Below are 13,381 nucleotides of genomic sequence, written 5' to 3'. Positions count from 1 at the left end.
CACACAGGGCCTTTCGTTCCCTGATTGTCCGGCAGGTGATAATATAAACCAGGTCATTCTGCGTACCTAACGTGTGAGACTACATTTGGTCCCTCTGTTGTTTGGTCAGTGCCATAGTCATCTGGTTCTCACAGAGGTTAACTGAAACTTGTCGAAGTAAGTGTGACTGTGCTGGAAAGAGTCCTGAGGAGATCAGGAATCTGCGGAAAGGCCAGAGGTACAGTTGCCCCTTGGGATAGAAGGTCTGCATGATCAGCACCCCCAGGACTCCTCTCTGCCCGTCATTGTGCCTCTCTCAGTTGGCTTACTCTCTGTCACTGCCAATGTCCTTTTCCCTCAGTGATGGCAAGAATCCTGTGACTGCTTCCAGACTTGCACTCCGGAGCTTTCTTCCACTGGGAATCACTTGGTTCTGCTCCTTTAGCATAAAAAAGCTCAGTGTAGAGCCCAGAGTGATCACAGTCAGGTGTGAACACCCACCACGCAGACCAGAGGGGGTCTAGCAGTGGACATCTCCAGGTGCCATTCCTGTATTTGTCGGGAAAGCCACTCCTCAGCCTGTTGAACCCCAGGGGCCAGTACCTGCCCAGCCAAGGTGGAAATCTTCTGCACCCGTGGTCTCACGTTGACCCCACAGAGGTGGAATGGATCCCCACCTAAAGTTTGGTTAGGATACCAGGATGATGTCACACATGCACTAAGCGGGTTTGAAGTGGTCTGATAAGCAGATGTTCCTTAACTTATGCTGGGTGTATGTCTCCATAAACCTTAAGTTCAAAATGTTATTATGTCAAAACCTGTGTAATACACCTCGCCTACCAACAACAGCTCAGCCTGGCCTCCCTTTTTCCTTTTTCTTTTCTTTTTTTGTTTTTGTTTTTGGAAATGGGGCCTCAAGCATGCCAAGCACCCACTCTATACTGAGCTGCAACCCCCCCCAGCCTAACCTCCTTTAAATGTCCCCAGAACCCTGACATTAGCATACAGTTCGGCAGAGTCATCTGGCACAGAGCTTTCTTCAATAGTGTCACATTCTCGTGGAATTTGTGAAATACCTGGCGCCAGAAAGCACTGGTAGCACAGCCCAGTGGCAGTCTCAGTTGCTTCCCCCTTGATCTGTGGCTGACCAGGAGCTGCAGCCACATAGTGTGAGCGAAGAAAAGATCCACATTCAAATGATTCCTATTGAATGCAGGCTGTTTTTGCACCATCTTAAGCTTGAAAAATCCTAAGGTGAGCCGTCAAAAGTTGGGGACCATCTACACTTATGTAAGGACACTTTCTGGAGAAACCACGGCAGGTTCCCAAGCAGGTCCGAAAGTGACTTCAGAGAGCAAAGGAAGGAAATTTGCTTGGCTTTTATTGAGACTCAGGGCCGAGGCTGGTGCGGTATTCTTGCACGGTCTGTACTTCTCACTAGGGCCTGGAAAGGCTGTGGGCTTGTCTGTTGGCTTGCCTGGATGTAGCAAGATGAGGGGCATCAGTGGGGCTTGGAAACCACCGCTGATAAGCATAAGAAATGAAGGGAGATGTAATGTGTTTTAGTAATTTTAATAGCCAGTGGAGTCATGGTCCTCACTACTCCTGGCATCTGCTAAAGGATTTCAGGCCCTTTGGTAAGAAGGCAATGAGAAGTCCCTTTGCTTCTGTAGACCACCCTCCAAGTGGCTCCTCCCCACCTTGGTCAGCCCTACTGCACCCTAGAACTGAAAACTCATTAGGTTAGCGTCTTAATTTTTCATCCTTTCATTTTTTCCTTTTTCATCCTGACTCTTCAGGCCTACTTTTCCTGCCTCCCTCTCTCCCCCACCACCAGCAGCCCACTGCAGTAGCCCCTTTCTCTTTGCACCCCTCCCGCACTGATTTACACCAATTCTGTTAAATGTTCTGTTTTCATAACAATTTCTTTTTTCAAACATTTATTGCACACTGTAAAAGACACCTTGGTTGGAAACTTGTTTTCCTGAGTTCTTCAGCTTATATAATTATTAAGGGCAGAAAATCTTGTTTTCAAATCCAAAGTTTGAAATGGCTACTTAGTGTCAAGACTGGACATTTAAATGATTGTCACTAAAAATGGAAGTCTTTATTCTCAAAGTAAATTCAGTTAATGAAGGTGCCCCTCTCTATGGACTTGGGGCATTCTTGGGAAGGTCAGGCAGGCCTCCTTTCTGAAGGAGTGCTTGATGCCCCTTGGCCTTTCAGTTGCTGGCTCTTCAGTCTTTTTGTAAGAGCCTTTCCACCAATGTGTTTCTGAGTTGATGGTAGGATTTTGTGGTAATTGAGTGGTACAGAGTACAGCACATTGATTCGGCCCAACTTCCTGCCAAAAGCTGTGTAGAACTGAGTGCTGTGTCCCAGCCATTCAGAAGGTTTGTCTAAGGGTACTTGCTAGACCATTTCTCCAGCTGTTTCCTGGCATTTAGTGTCATATTTCATGGCATAGGAAACTTGCCATTGACCACAAAATTGCAGCAAATTTTCCAAGCTGGTCTCATCCATACTGGTTGTTCCTAATTCTTTAGAGCCTCTGACTCTTCTAGAATACAGACAGTTAGTGGCTAGTTCTGTTGCTGCAGCGCAGAGAACAGCTGTCCACTTGCATCAGCCTGGTTCATCTATAAATACTCGACCCTGTCCCCTTTGTGCCTCCTTCTGTCTTTGGAGCAGCCAATAATGGAAACAAACAGGACCAGCATGGGCTGTGTCTAGAAATCTTTATTTTTAAATTCTACCTGTTCAGCCAAGCAGGTCACTGCCGGGGGGTGATGAATGACTTGTGTACATTGATGCAGCAGGAATAGGAGCCCTTTATTGTAGGATAACAGAGGTATTTATACATTTTGCACAGCTTATCTTAATTAGCATAAACTAGATACAGCAGTCAACCAATCAGGAATCTTCACACTTAATGGCTCGCTTTTGTTACTTTACAAACTATTCCCTCTGGCATTTTGCCTGGTGCCATCCAGACTTGTTTACAGACTCTAACAGGTCACACAGGCTGCGTGTGATCAGCAGAATTCTAAGATGGTCTGCAAATGTTCAGGTCTCTAGTAATGTACTGATCACACTTTTTCCCCATTACTCAAACACTAACCCAAGTGTCCCTGTCAGGATTTACAAAGTATAATGAAGGTCCCAGATCAACTGACCTTTAAGAGAGAGAGATTCTCTGTTTGGGCCTGAACTAATCCTTGAGCCTTTTAAGTGTGTTTGCAGCAATTAGGAACAGAAATGTTGGAGATTTGAAGCACAAGAGGTATTTGATGCAAGGGAGCTACTTCACACTGGTTTTGGAAATAGAACTGAATAGCTAGAGGTAGAGCAACCTGAATTCTGCCGACAATCTGAATGGGTCTAGAAGAGAACTTCGAGCTTCAAATGAGAAGCCAGCCTGCCCACACCAGGAGGCAGAAGCCTGAGACCCTCAGCAGATAATGCAGCCATTCTTAAAGAATGCTACAACAAGTGGTGTTGCTTTCAACCACTAAGTTTGTGGCAATTGGTTACAAAGCACAGAAAAATAATGCACTGTGTATTTATAAGCATGTGCCATAGTCCTGAATCTGCTCATGTCACCAAGGGAAAAGGGTGGAGCATGGAGCCTCCCTCTGCTTCCTGCTGGGTACACTGCCCAGAATGAGAGGCAGCCTGCTCTGTGCAGACACTCATGCCTAGAATGGCCTGCTTATGCCCTCCCTCTGTCCTTGTTACTCCAGGCTTCACTGAACAACCTAAGTACGTGACCCATCTCCTCTGAGCAAGAGTTCGTCTCTATGGGACATGGCCTAGGGCCTTTCCTTTCTGCTCATTCACTGAAGAGAGGGCAAGGCCAGCCTCAGTGGCACTGTGGACTCCTGTGTCCTTGCTCCAGCATCCTCTGATACAGCAGGCCCTCTGCAGCCCTGTCTTTTTAAAAGATACCTCAAAGACCTGTCCATCTTATACCTTGTTTTCTCCTTAACTGGGACTGATTAAAGTCACACAAGGGATAACATTAAGAAAAATTCACAGGGTAGTGACTGATTGATATTTAGCCTGAATTCTATTTGGATTGTAGCTGAGCATATTTTAAAAACACAGTACAGAAGTGGTGAACTTTCAGGTTGAAAGGAGTGTTTTTATTTCTGTACTGTCATTGTTCTTCCATATCTATACAAAGCTTGAGGAAGAAGACTTTCTCTTCCATGCAGTACTATAGACAGCTTCTTCCTACAGTGTCCTGGCCATAATATGAGGCCCTGCATGGGTTTGTACCTGCTCACCTGTTTCAGAGTCATGAGTTCCCATCTAGGATCCACGAGCCAGTTGGTTAAGGGGTCTAAAAATTGAGCAGGATGGTTGCTTCTTATTTGAGGGTCTGAGAGTATTTAGCTTCCTGCTCCATAATGCCAGAAGTGTCCTCACAAACCTGCTTTCCTTAGCCTGCCATCGCCAGTCAGAACCCAAGCCCTGGTTCCACTCTTAATCTGTAGCAGGCTGTTGAGCCATGGAACTACCGTGGGCCTTGTGGTGGCTGGGCTGTAAGCCAGGGAGAGATGTTAGCCCAGGTTTCTGCTTTCCTATGTAAAGCAGAGAAACTAGTTTGTGGAATTCCAGCTTTCAGGGCAGTCTGGTACAGCCTTCCCAGGAGAGCTGCTGCAGTAGGGCCCTTGGCCGGAGAGCATCAACCCGACTTCTGCAGAGCAGCGGCACTCACAGCTTTCCCCAAGCCAGGCTAGGTTTAGGCCTCAGAGGCAGCCTCAGCCACAAAACTCACATCAGCTTGTAAAGAAATCCTCAAATGGTATATGAAATAAAGCAGCATGAACTGTTATCAAAACCTTTTTTAGAAGTGTGATTTGTATACAAAAGACAGTGAAGAGTTCTTAACTTATGCATTTTTTGGACCCTGTTGTGTATTTTGGGTAATATGGAAAAAAGATATTATCATTCCATTTCAGGAAAGACAGAAAATGTAGAGTACCAGATTCGCCTGTAAATGAAGCCACAGAAGAAATGGGAACATATAGCCACTTGGATTTTGATTTAGATGATACAGCCGATGAAAAGCAGATTAAATGTGTGACTGCTGAGAGTCAGGTACTTGAGTACATGAAATTCTGACCAGGGTTTCACTTCTTTTTTTCTCCTTTTGTTTTGAGGGCTTTACTCAAGAATGTCTGTGAAATCCTAATTAGGAAGTTAGACAAGATTATAAGTAAACAGACAATATTTCAACTTGGACAAATAAATGCATTATGAGTTATTTATCATAATAGCTACCTAATGAGTTCCCTAACATTCTATTGTTAAATAGCATTTGCTAACATTTTTTTACAGTGGATTATCGAGGGATATGTCCCCGCATACTGAGCTCCATATCTGACTAAATAGGCTTCATCTATCATTGATGGTTAGATAAGAATCAACTGGTAAAACCAAATTGCATTTTTCTAATGCAGGCCTCCAATGTAGGTCTTCAGCAGACTCCTTCCACTTCATTGACCTTGAGGAAATAGCATACATAACAAAGCCATCTTTACTGACTTCTCGTCACTCTGTAGTTTGGGGGAGAAAAGAAAGCCACCAATGCTTTATTTAGGTTTTTTGTTTGTTTGGTTGGTTGTTTTGTTTTAATTTTAGTTGTAGTTGGACATAATACCTTTATTTTATTTATTTTTATATGATGTGGAGGATTGAACCCAGTGCCTCACATATGTGAGGCCAGGCTGTACCACTGAGCCACAACCCCAGCCCCCTTTATTCCATTTTTATATGGTGTTTAACAATTGTAGAGTTGTTTTACTTTCCATAGTATTTTTGTTACCTCACTGTAACCTTATCTCTACTTTTTTTTCTTTTTTGTATGATATACTTACACAGAGAAAAATGCATGACAAATGTGTTTTTACATCTACCACACAGCTGGAGAAAAAGAACGCTTGTCAGCACCTAGACCCTGTTCTGTATGTGGCCCCGGTGACAGTTTCCTTGCTCTACAGGATTAACCACTTTTCCTCAGTCTTCTAATCATTTCTAAATTTTCTTTACTGTTATATTGTATAAGCACACATTTCTAAATAGTACATTAGTATTATCTGTTTTTGAACTTACTTTCCCCAGTTTTGATTTAGAAATACTTTAAACCTACAAAACAAACAAAGGATTTAGTGTATTCTTGTATGGCTTGTCAATTGTGATCACAGGTGTCCTGTATGCCTTGTATATCTGTAAGGACAAACCATTGCTTTTCTTCTTGGTGGCCTCTAGATTCAGACAAGATAGAAATCCATGCCTCAGGAAGGAAGGCCCCTAAAAAATCAAGACTTTGGGCATGTGGTCCAGCCTGCTCTCTTCCTGCCCAAGAGAAGCTGGAAGTTGGAATTTTCCACCCTGTTGTGCTGTGCTATGCCGGGGGTGGAGGCTCTAGAGAGTTGATGTACCAGATTTTCCTACCAGCTTTGATGCAACAGGTTTCAAGTTCACTTGGGGTGAGACTCTTAAACTAGTTTCTGGGTTTCTCATGAAAACAGGTTTTTTTTTGTGTATTAATTTGGCATCTCAGTGGGATAAGGAGGTCTGGGTGTTCCATTCCCTCCTCTTGCTGATATCCCTCCCTAGCCCCCATTGTCCTCTGTTTTTGTAAATAAAGGTCTGTTGAAACACAGCTTCATACCCATTTGTTTACATTTTTGCCTATAGAAATAACAAACAGAAATTCTGAATGGAAATAGAAAATCAAGAAGAAATTTAAAATTCTGAGTAGACTTATAGCAATTAAAGAGTTTAAGTAAATCACCAAAAACCTCCCAGAAAGCAATCCCTGGTGCACATAACTTTACTGGTGATTGCTACAAAACATACAAAGAAGAATTAGCCTCAGTCATTCACAGACTCTCCTAAACAATAGAAGTGTACACTTTCCAACTTAGTCTTTTTGACCTGTATTGCCCCCTTATACCAAAACAAGTCAAAGGGGGGCGGGACACAGACAACTATCCCTTCTGAATAGATGTGAACAAATTCTCCACAAAATACCAAACAGAATCCAGCAACATACAAAAATAATTGTACACCATGACCAAGTGGTTTTAATCTTAAGAATGCAAGCTTTAGTTTAACATTTGAAAACCAGTTGATGTAATGCAGCATACTAATATAAGAAAGGGAAAAGAAACATGTCAAGCACAGAAAAAAAAACATGAAAAATGCTGTATCTTTTCATAATTCTCAATAAATTAGGAATAGAAGGGGAATTTCTTTAACCTAATAAAGAGCATCTATGAAAACCTGAAGGCTGGCTCATTCTTACCATACAAAGAGTACAAAGTTCCCCACTAAAATCAAGACCAAGACAGTGATGCCTATTCTTGTCACTTCTATTCAATATTAAACCCCAGGTCTGACCAGGGCAACTAGATGAGATAAAGAAACAAAAGACACCCCTGAAGGAAAGGAAGAAATAAAACCGTCTGTCTGCATATGCTGTGCACTAGTATGTAGATATTCCTTAGGAATGCATTTTAGGGAAAAAAAAAACATTAGAACTAATAAGCAGGATTATTAGGGTTACAGGATACAAGATCAATATACACACACAAAAAAACCCTATTTTTGTACATTGGCAATAAATAATCTTAAAATTAAGAAAATTCTATTTACAGTAACATCAAGGAAGAATAAAATACTTAAATGTAAATTTGACACAATCAGTGTAAGGCTTGTATACCAAAAGCTAGAAGTCATTACCAAGGAAAATTAAAATTAAACAGGAAAACATTCCATGTTCATGAGTCAAAAGACACAAATTAAGATTATGGTACCCTAAATTGATCTATCAATTTAATGCATTCCCCTGAAAATCTCAGTTGTCTTTCTTGTGGAAATTGACAACTTGATTTCAAAATTCACATGGAAAATAAGGTACCAGAACAGCTAAAGCAATCTTTAAAAGGCAACCAGAATTGGAGGACTCACACTTCCCAATTTCAGAAACTTTGTACAGAGCCAAAGTAGTTAAGACACTCATGCCAACATAAGGATAGATGCATAGATAAATGGAAAAGAATTTAGATTCTAGAAATAGACCCTTTGTTGTCGGTTGATTTTGACTGTGGTACCAATACAACTTAACAGAGAAAAGAGCAGTCTTTGCAACAAGTGATGCTAGAACACTTTAATATCCACATGCAAAAAAAAAATCATTTGGACCCCTCCTCACACCATACTCCAAAATTAATTCAAAATGTAACATTAAAGCTAAATATATCAGATGTAAATGTAATGGAACAAAACTGTAAGCCATTAGAAGAAAACATCACCATTTATCTCAATTACCCTGGACTGTGCACTATTTTTTTTTAGGTTGGAATACAGAAGCATAAGTGACAAAAGATAAAATATATAATTAGATTACTTAAAGTTAAAAATTTTTGCTCCAAATGATGACTCTCAAGAAAATAAAACAGAAAATCCACAGAATGGGTTAAATATTTGCAAGTCATACATCTCATGCAATAAGATGTTAATGAAATGGGGAAGCATAAATCCTCTTACAGGTTCAGTCATCATATTGGGGCTGGCATTCCTGTCTGTCACCACATTGTATATATTGCCTAGTTGATGTACTCAGGTTGTTTTATTTTACTGTATGACTTTATGAGCTACCGTCTTAAAGGGCATAATAAGAAAGGGCAGAGGGCCAAGTCCTTTTACCCTTCTTGTGAATTTAAGAAGAGGACTGATTCCCGAGGTGGAAAACCTTGGTTGCACAAACTGTTGACTGCCCATATTTGTCACTACTGTCTCTGAAACAGTGTTTAGGCACAAGCATTGTTGGGTAGAAGTGTCTTCCTAAAGTGTAACCCCCAGCCCTAAGATTTTAGAGGACGGGAGAGGGCATTCAGAGAAGAGCTCAAGGACAGCCATCTTCAGCTCCTAGCTGCTGCCAGCCTTTCCCCTGTTCCAAGATGCAAGAGTCGGCTCTGATGACCTCAAGACAACAGGGAAGGAGGTGGAGAGTAAGTGTTGGGAAGCCTTCCTCTGCCTGGCCTCTCTGTGTCAGCTTGGGCTGCCCTTTGCCCCTCAATCCCCCTCGTTCCTCCCAACTGCCAGTTCAAGGCAGCCTTCAGTTCCCCAAGGATTTCTCCCTGGGTTTGTTGTTATTTCTCGGAATCCATACCTCCTTCTAACTTTCAAGTTCTTTCAGCAATGTTGGCAAATTAGGTGGGAGTAGCAAGGAGACCCCATATGTACTACTAATTTGCCATCTTTGAAGATACATAAAACCCAAGTAATTTTTTTAGCTAGCAAAAATGATCGTGGGTTCACTGTTTAATCAAATTTCCCAAGTCTTAAATTGGAGGCGATCAACTGAATGGAAGAAAAGATAGAGACAAAACTTCTTTCAGGACAAAAGCAAACTGGATACTTAAACCAGATAGAAAACACAGTTCTGCCTCTGCATTTTCAGCTTCTTAGGGTTGGGGGTTCAAACACAAACCTTGAATTTGAATTAAAAAGCACATAAAATTTTTAAAAGCATGGCCTAAAATGGTTGCATGAAGAAAGGGCCTCATGAAAGAAGGTTGTATTTGACTTAGAACGTGACAGTTTGAATTGGTGTAGAGGTTAAGGAGAAAAACAGTGAACAGTTGGCCAAGACATGGGTCAATCACGAGCACCCAGCCTGGGTGGAATGTTGGGATTGTGAAAACCTAGCAACGTACTTGTTTGTGTTGGGTAAGATCAGATCAGGAGAGCCTTAATAAGGAGAGAGAGGGTGTGTGTGTGTGTGTGTGTGTGTGTGTGTGTGCGCGCGCGCACACGCGTGTATGTGGAGAGAGAGAGAGAGAGAGAGAGAGAGAGAGAAAGCAAGCAAACACATGTGCATGCTCTTATCACATGCCTGGGACTGTGCTAGATATATTGGGCAGCATGCAGAAAGTATATAATGTATCATTAGTCCTCAGGGTGCTGATAATCTTGCCGGAGAGAGAAGGCTCAGGACAATGAAATGACCATAGAACGCTAAGGAGAAAAAAAAATGTGTAATTTACGTGCAGAATTCTCTGATGCTGTATAAGTTGAGAAGAATAGCTACTGAAGCACTAAGTGGACTTCATTAGATTTCACTTTGAAAGCAAACTTGTTTTTTTTTATTTTTGTTTTGTTTTGTTTTATTTTGGTGTTAAGTTTTTTGAATTCTTGATATAGCCTAGAGATTAATGCATGATCTGAAGTGCATGTGGTAAAGATTTTCTGCCAATCTGTAGGCTCTATGCTCACATTATTGATTGTTTCCTTTGCCAAGAAGAAGCTTTTTAGTTTGAATCCATCCCATTTATTTACCAGTGGAGTTTGAGAAGTACATGGTTCTCAGTCTGTAGGAGGGCAGGGTGGCATTGCTGAGAGAAAAGGACCAATCTGGTCCACTTGGTCCCTGCCTGTTCCTCATTACGTTGTAGGTTTCACTGGGCTGAGACTGACTTTGCTGTATCATGGCACTTGGCATAGCGGGTAGCCTGTGACAGACACTCAATTAATATTTGCTGAGTAGTGAAATGTATTTTGTGTGTAATTTTACATTTTAATCAATTTGATATTTTAATGTATTTGAATATGAACTTTTAATAATTTGGATATTTAATGTTTTAAATGACTGGTACTTATCTTTACAATTAGAATTATCTTTGAAGTATTTGTAACAGTTGCCTTTTCCTTTTTACAGGCCAGTTGGAATGCCAAAAATGGAGAAGGTCTACTTACATAATCCTAGTTCTGAAGAAACCATTACTTTAGTATCCATATCTGCTACAACATCACATTTTCATGCATCATTTTTTCAAAATAGGGTAAGTTTCTCTGCTAAAAATTATCTCTCCTGGGTGCTTAGTTGAATATTTTATTGATGAATAATTTTATTCACTGTAATTAGAATCTGGCTTGAATGTTTCTTATCTTTCCTAGATTTGAGTTTGTTCAGTTTCCTGAGAGTTATTACTCCTTCCCTTAAAAAGACATTGTTTTTCTCAACACAAAACACAAAACAGCTGGGAATCTTAAATATCCTTACAGTCAGTTGATTTTCTCTTAATAATTTCTTAGCATCTTTCTATTGGTGCACAACAAATTATCATAAATTTGATGGCTTAAGACTGTACCCACTCATTAGCACGCAGTCAGTAGGTTGCGAATCCAGTGGTTTGTTAGCTCAGCTATCACAGGGGAGAATAGGCTGCCAGGCTGAGCCCTTGTCTGGAGGCGCTGAGAGGAAATCCACCTCCAGACTCATTTGAGTTGTGGGCACAATTGAGTTCCTGTGCTTGTGGAACTGAAGTCCCATTCGGTTGCTGATGTTAACCACCCCTCTCAGCCCGAGGCACCCACATTCCTTCTTAGGGGCCCCTCAACCTCCACCCCAGCAGCAATGTGTTATTTCCCCTTACTCTTCCTCTTCTGCCACCAGTGGAGCAAACTCTGCTTTTGAAGACTCGTGGCACTGGCTCAGGGTCAACTGCATGGACCGCCTTTCCACTGAGAGTCAGCTGATGGCTTGTCGTGATTACACTTGCCAAATCCTTTACCATGCCTCGTAAATAACCACAGGGGCAGGGCCCCGGCATAGTCACAGGCATCTTGGGACCGTGTTAGGGCTCTACTGTAGGCATGCTCTAAAATTTTACTTACAGTTTTGTAGTTAGTCAGTGGACTTGTTATGTTATTTTTTAAAAAAGGACTTTTTTCTTACCAAAATAAAAAATTGGATCTTAAGTTTTGAATTTAAGAGAATGCATTAAGCTTTAATGTATAAATATCTAGTATCAGAGAGAAGTAAATAAATGGAACCTAATTTCATCTTTCCACTGACGACTCTGAAGAGATGCAATAAAGAACAAAAAAGGAACTTTTTTAAACATAGAAGCTATTAGTTTTATATCAGTTGTTTAGATTTTTTACATTTCTCATTTCTAAAGTCCTATTTCATCATCTGTTACTAGGTAGAAACTTGTAGGATTTAAAAAATAATAATTTTGACTTTTTTTCACTTAAATGCATTTTATAAATGAAGTATCGATAAGCCACCATGTTATTTTGGTAATAATTTTTTTGTATTACTAATGGAAAATATCTCTTTTCTTAAATGTTTTCTGAAAGTAAATTTCACCTAAGTTCATTATCAATGTGTTTGTTGTACCTAAAAGATAACTCCACAATTCTTATAAATGTGCAAAGGTCTCAGTAGAATTCTAGTTCTGATAGACCTGTGTGTACAATGAGAAGTCTTATCCTGGAGGGGTTTGCCCAGGTCATGCAGTTATTTGCAAGAACTAAGGTGAAGGGGCTGGGGATATGGCTCAAGCGGTAGCGTGCTCACCTAGCATGCGTGCAGCCCAGGTTCGATCCTCAGCACCTCATACAAACAAAGATGTTGTGTCCACTGAAAACTAAAAAATAAATATTAAAAACTTCTCTCTCTCTCTCTCTCTCTCTCTCTCTCTCTCTCTCTCTCTCTCTCTTAAAAAAAAAGAACTAAGTTGAAGTCTAGGGCCCTTAGCTTCCCACTGATCCCAGTGGTATTGCACTATAGTCGCTGGCTTGTGTCCTACCCTCATATGCATGTGGAACCAGCCAGCTTTCCTCAGTGCCTGTGTGTGTGTTGAGTTAGAGGGCAGGTAAACATGGAAACAGTTCAAAAATAGTTCACATCTGCACTACATGTTCTATTTATAACTTTTTTAACATTGCTAGTTCAAGTGATGTTTGTTGTTTCTGAACACCAGCTTTACGTGGGGTAAAGGCCAGCGTTTTCACTCTTTTCTCTACCTTCACAAGCCAGAGGGACAGGGAGTTCTGTGGAAAGCATGTGGCCCACCAAGGCTGCAGTCTTAGTGGCCTTTGAGAGTATCAGTCCATGCACAGTTCTGATTCTTCAAGAAAAATCAGGAATAAGAATTTTTATGTTTCCCAGTTTTTACACATTGATAATGAACTCAGTTTTAGAAACAGTGTGGACCAAACAACATTAGCTAAAGATCACCATTTTACCATTTCTGAACTAGATCTGTTTCTACAGATGAACTTATGTGAAGATAATAGTTTTCCTGGAAATTCTTAAAAATATAAACTGTGACTGGGAATATAGTTTAGTTGGTAAAATGCTTGCCTCAAATTCACAAGGACCTGGGTTCAATCCCCAGCACCACAAGAAAAATAAAAATGTACATAATCAAAGAACAAGTTAAAAATAGATCTGTGGTTTCTGCTGTCAGGAGGTGGAACTAAACAGTAAAAGCAACATTTAGATGGTCCAGATTTTGTTTCAAAGGATACAGCTTCAATCTGCTTTTTTTACCTTTGTTCCTCCTCCTTATCTTTCCATCTTCTTCCCTGAGGT

The 13,381-nt window shown here is 40.8% G+C and overlaps 1 protein-coding gene across 1 annotated transcript in view; it reads left to right on the top strand.

The window, feature by feature from the left end:
* The window catches only part of LOC143637856 (transmembrane protein 131-like), a 95,948-nt gene that overhangs the window by 21,425 nt on the left and 61,142 nt on the right, over window positions 1-13,381 (top strand). Inside the window, 1 exon segment of the mRNA XM_077105159.1 lies at window positions 10,715-10,838. Coding sequence (XP_076961274.1) covers window positions 10,715-10,838 — 124 coding nt within the window.

Source organism: Callospermophilus lateralis, chromosome 14 (genome assembly GCF_048772815.1).
Source record: "Callospermophilus lateralis isolate mCalLat2 chromosome 14, mCalLat2.hap1, whole genome shotgun sequence".
NCBI classification, from domain to species: domain Eukaryota; kingdom Metazoa; phylum Chordata; class Mammalia; order Rodentia; family Sciuridae; genus Callospermophilus; species Callospermophilus lateralis.
Note: the sequence above shows the minus strand (reverse complement) of the source record. Positions and strands in the feature narration are given on the sequence as shown.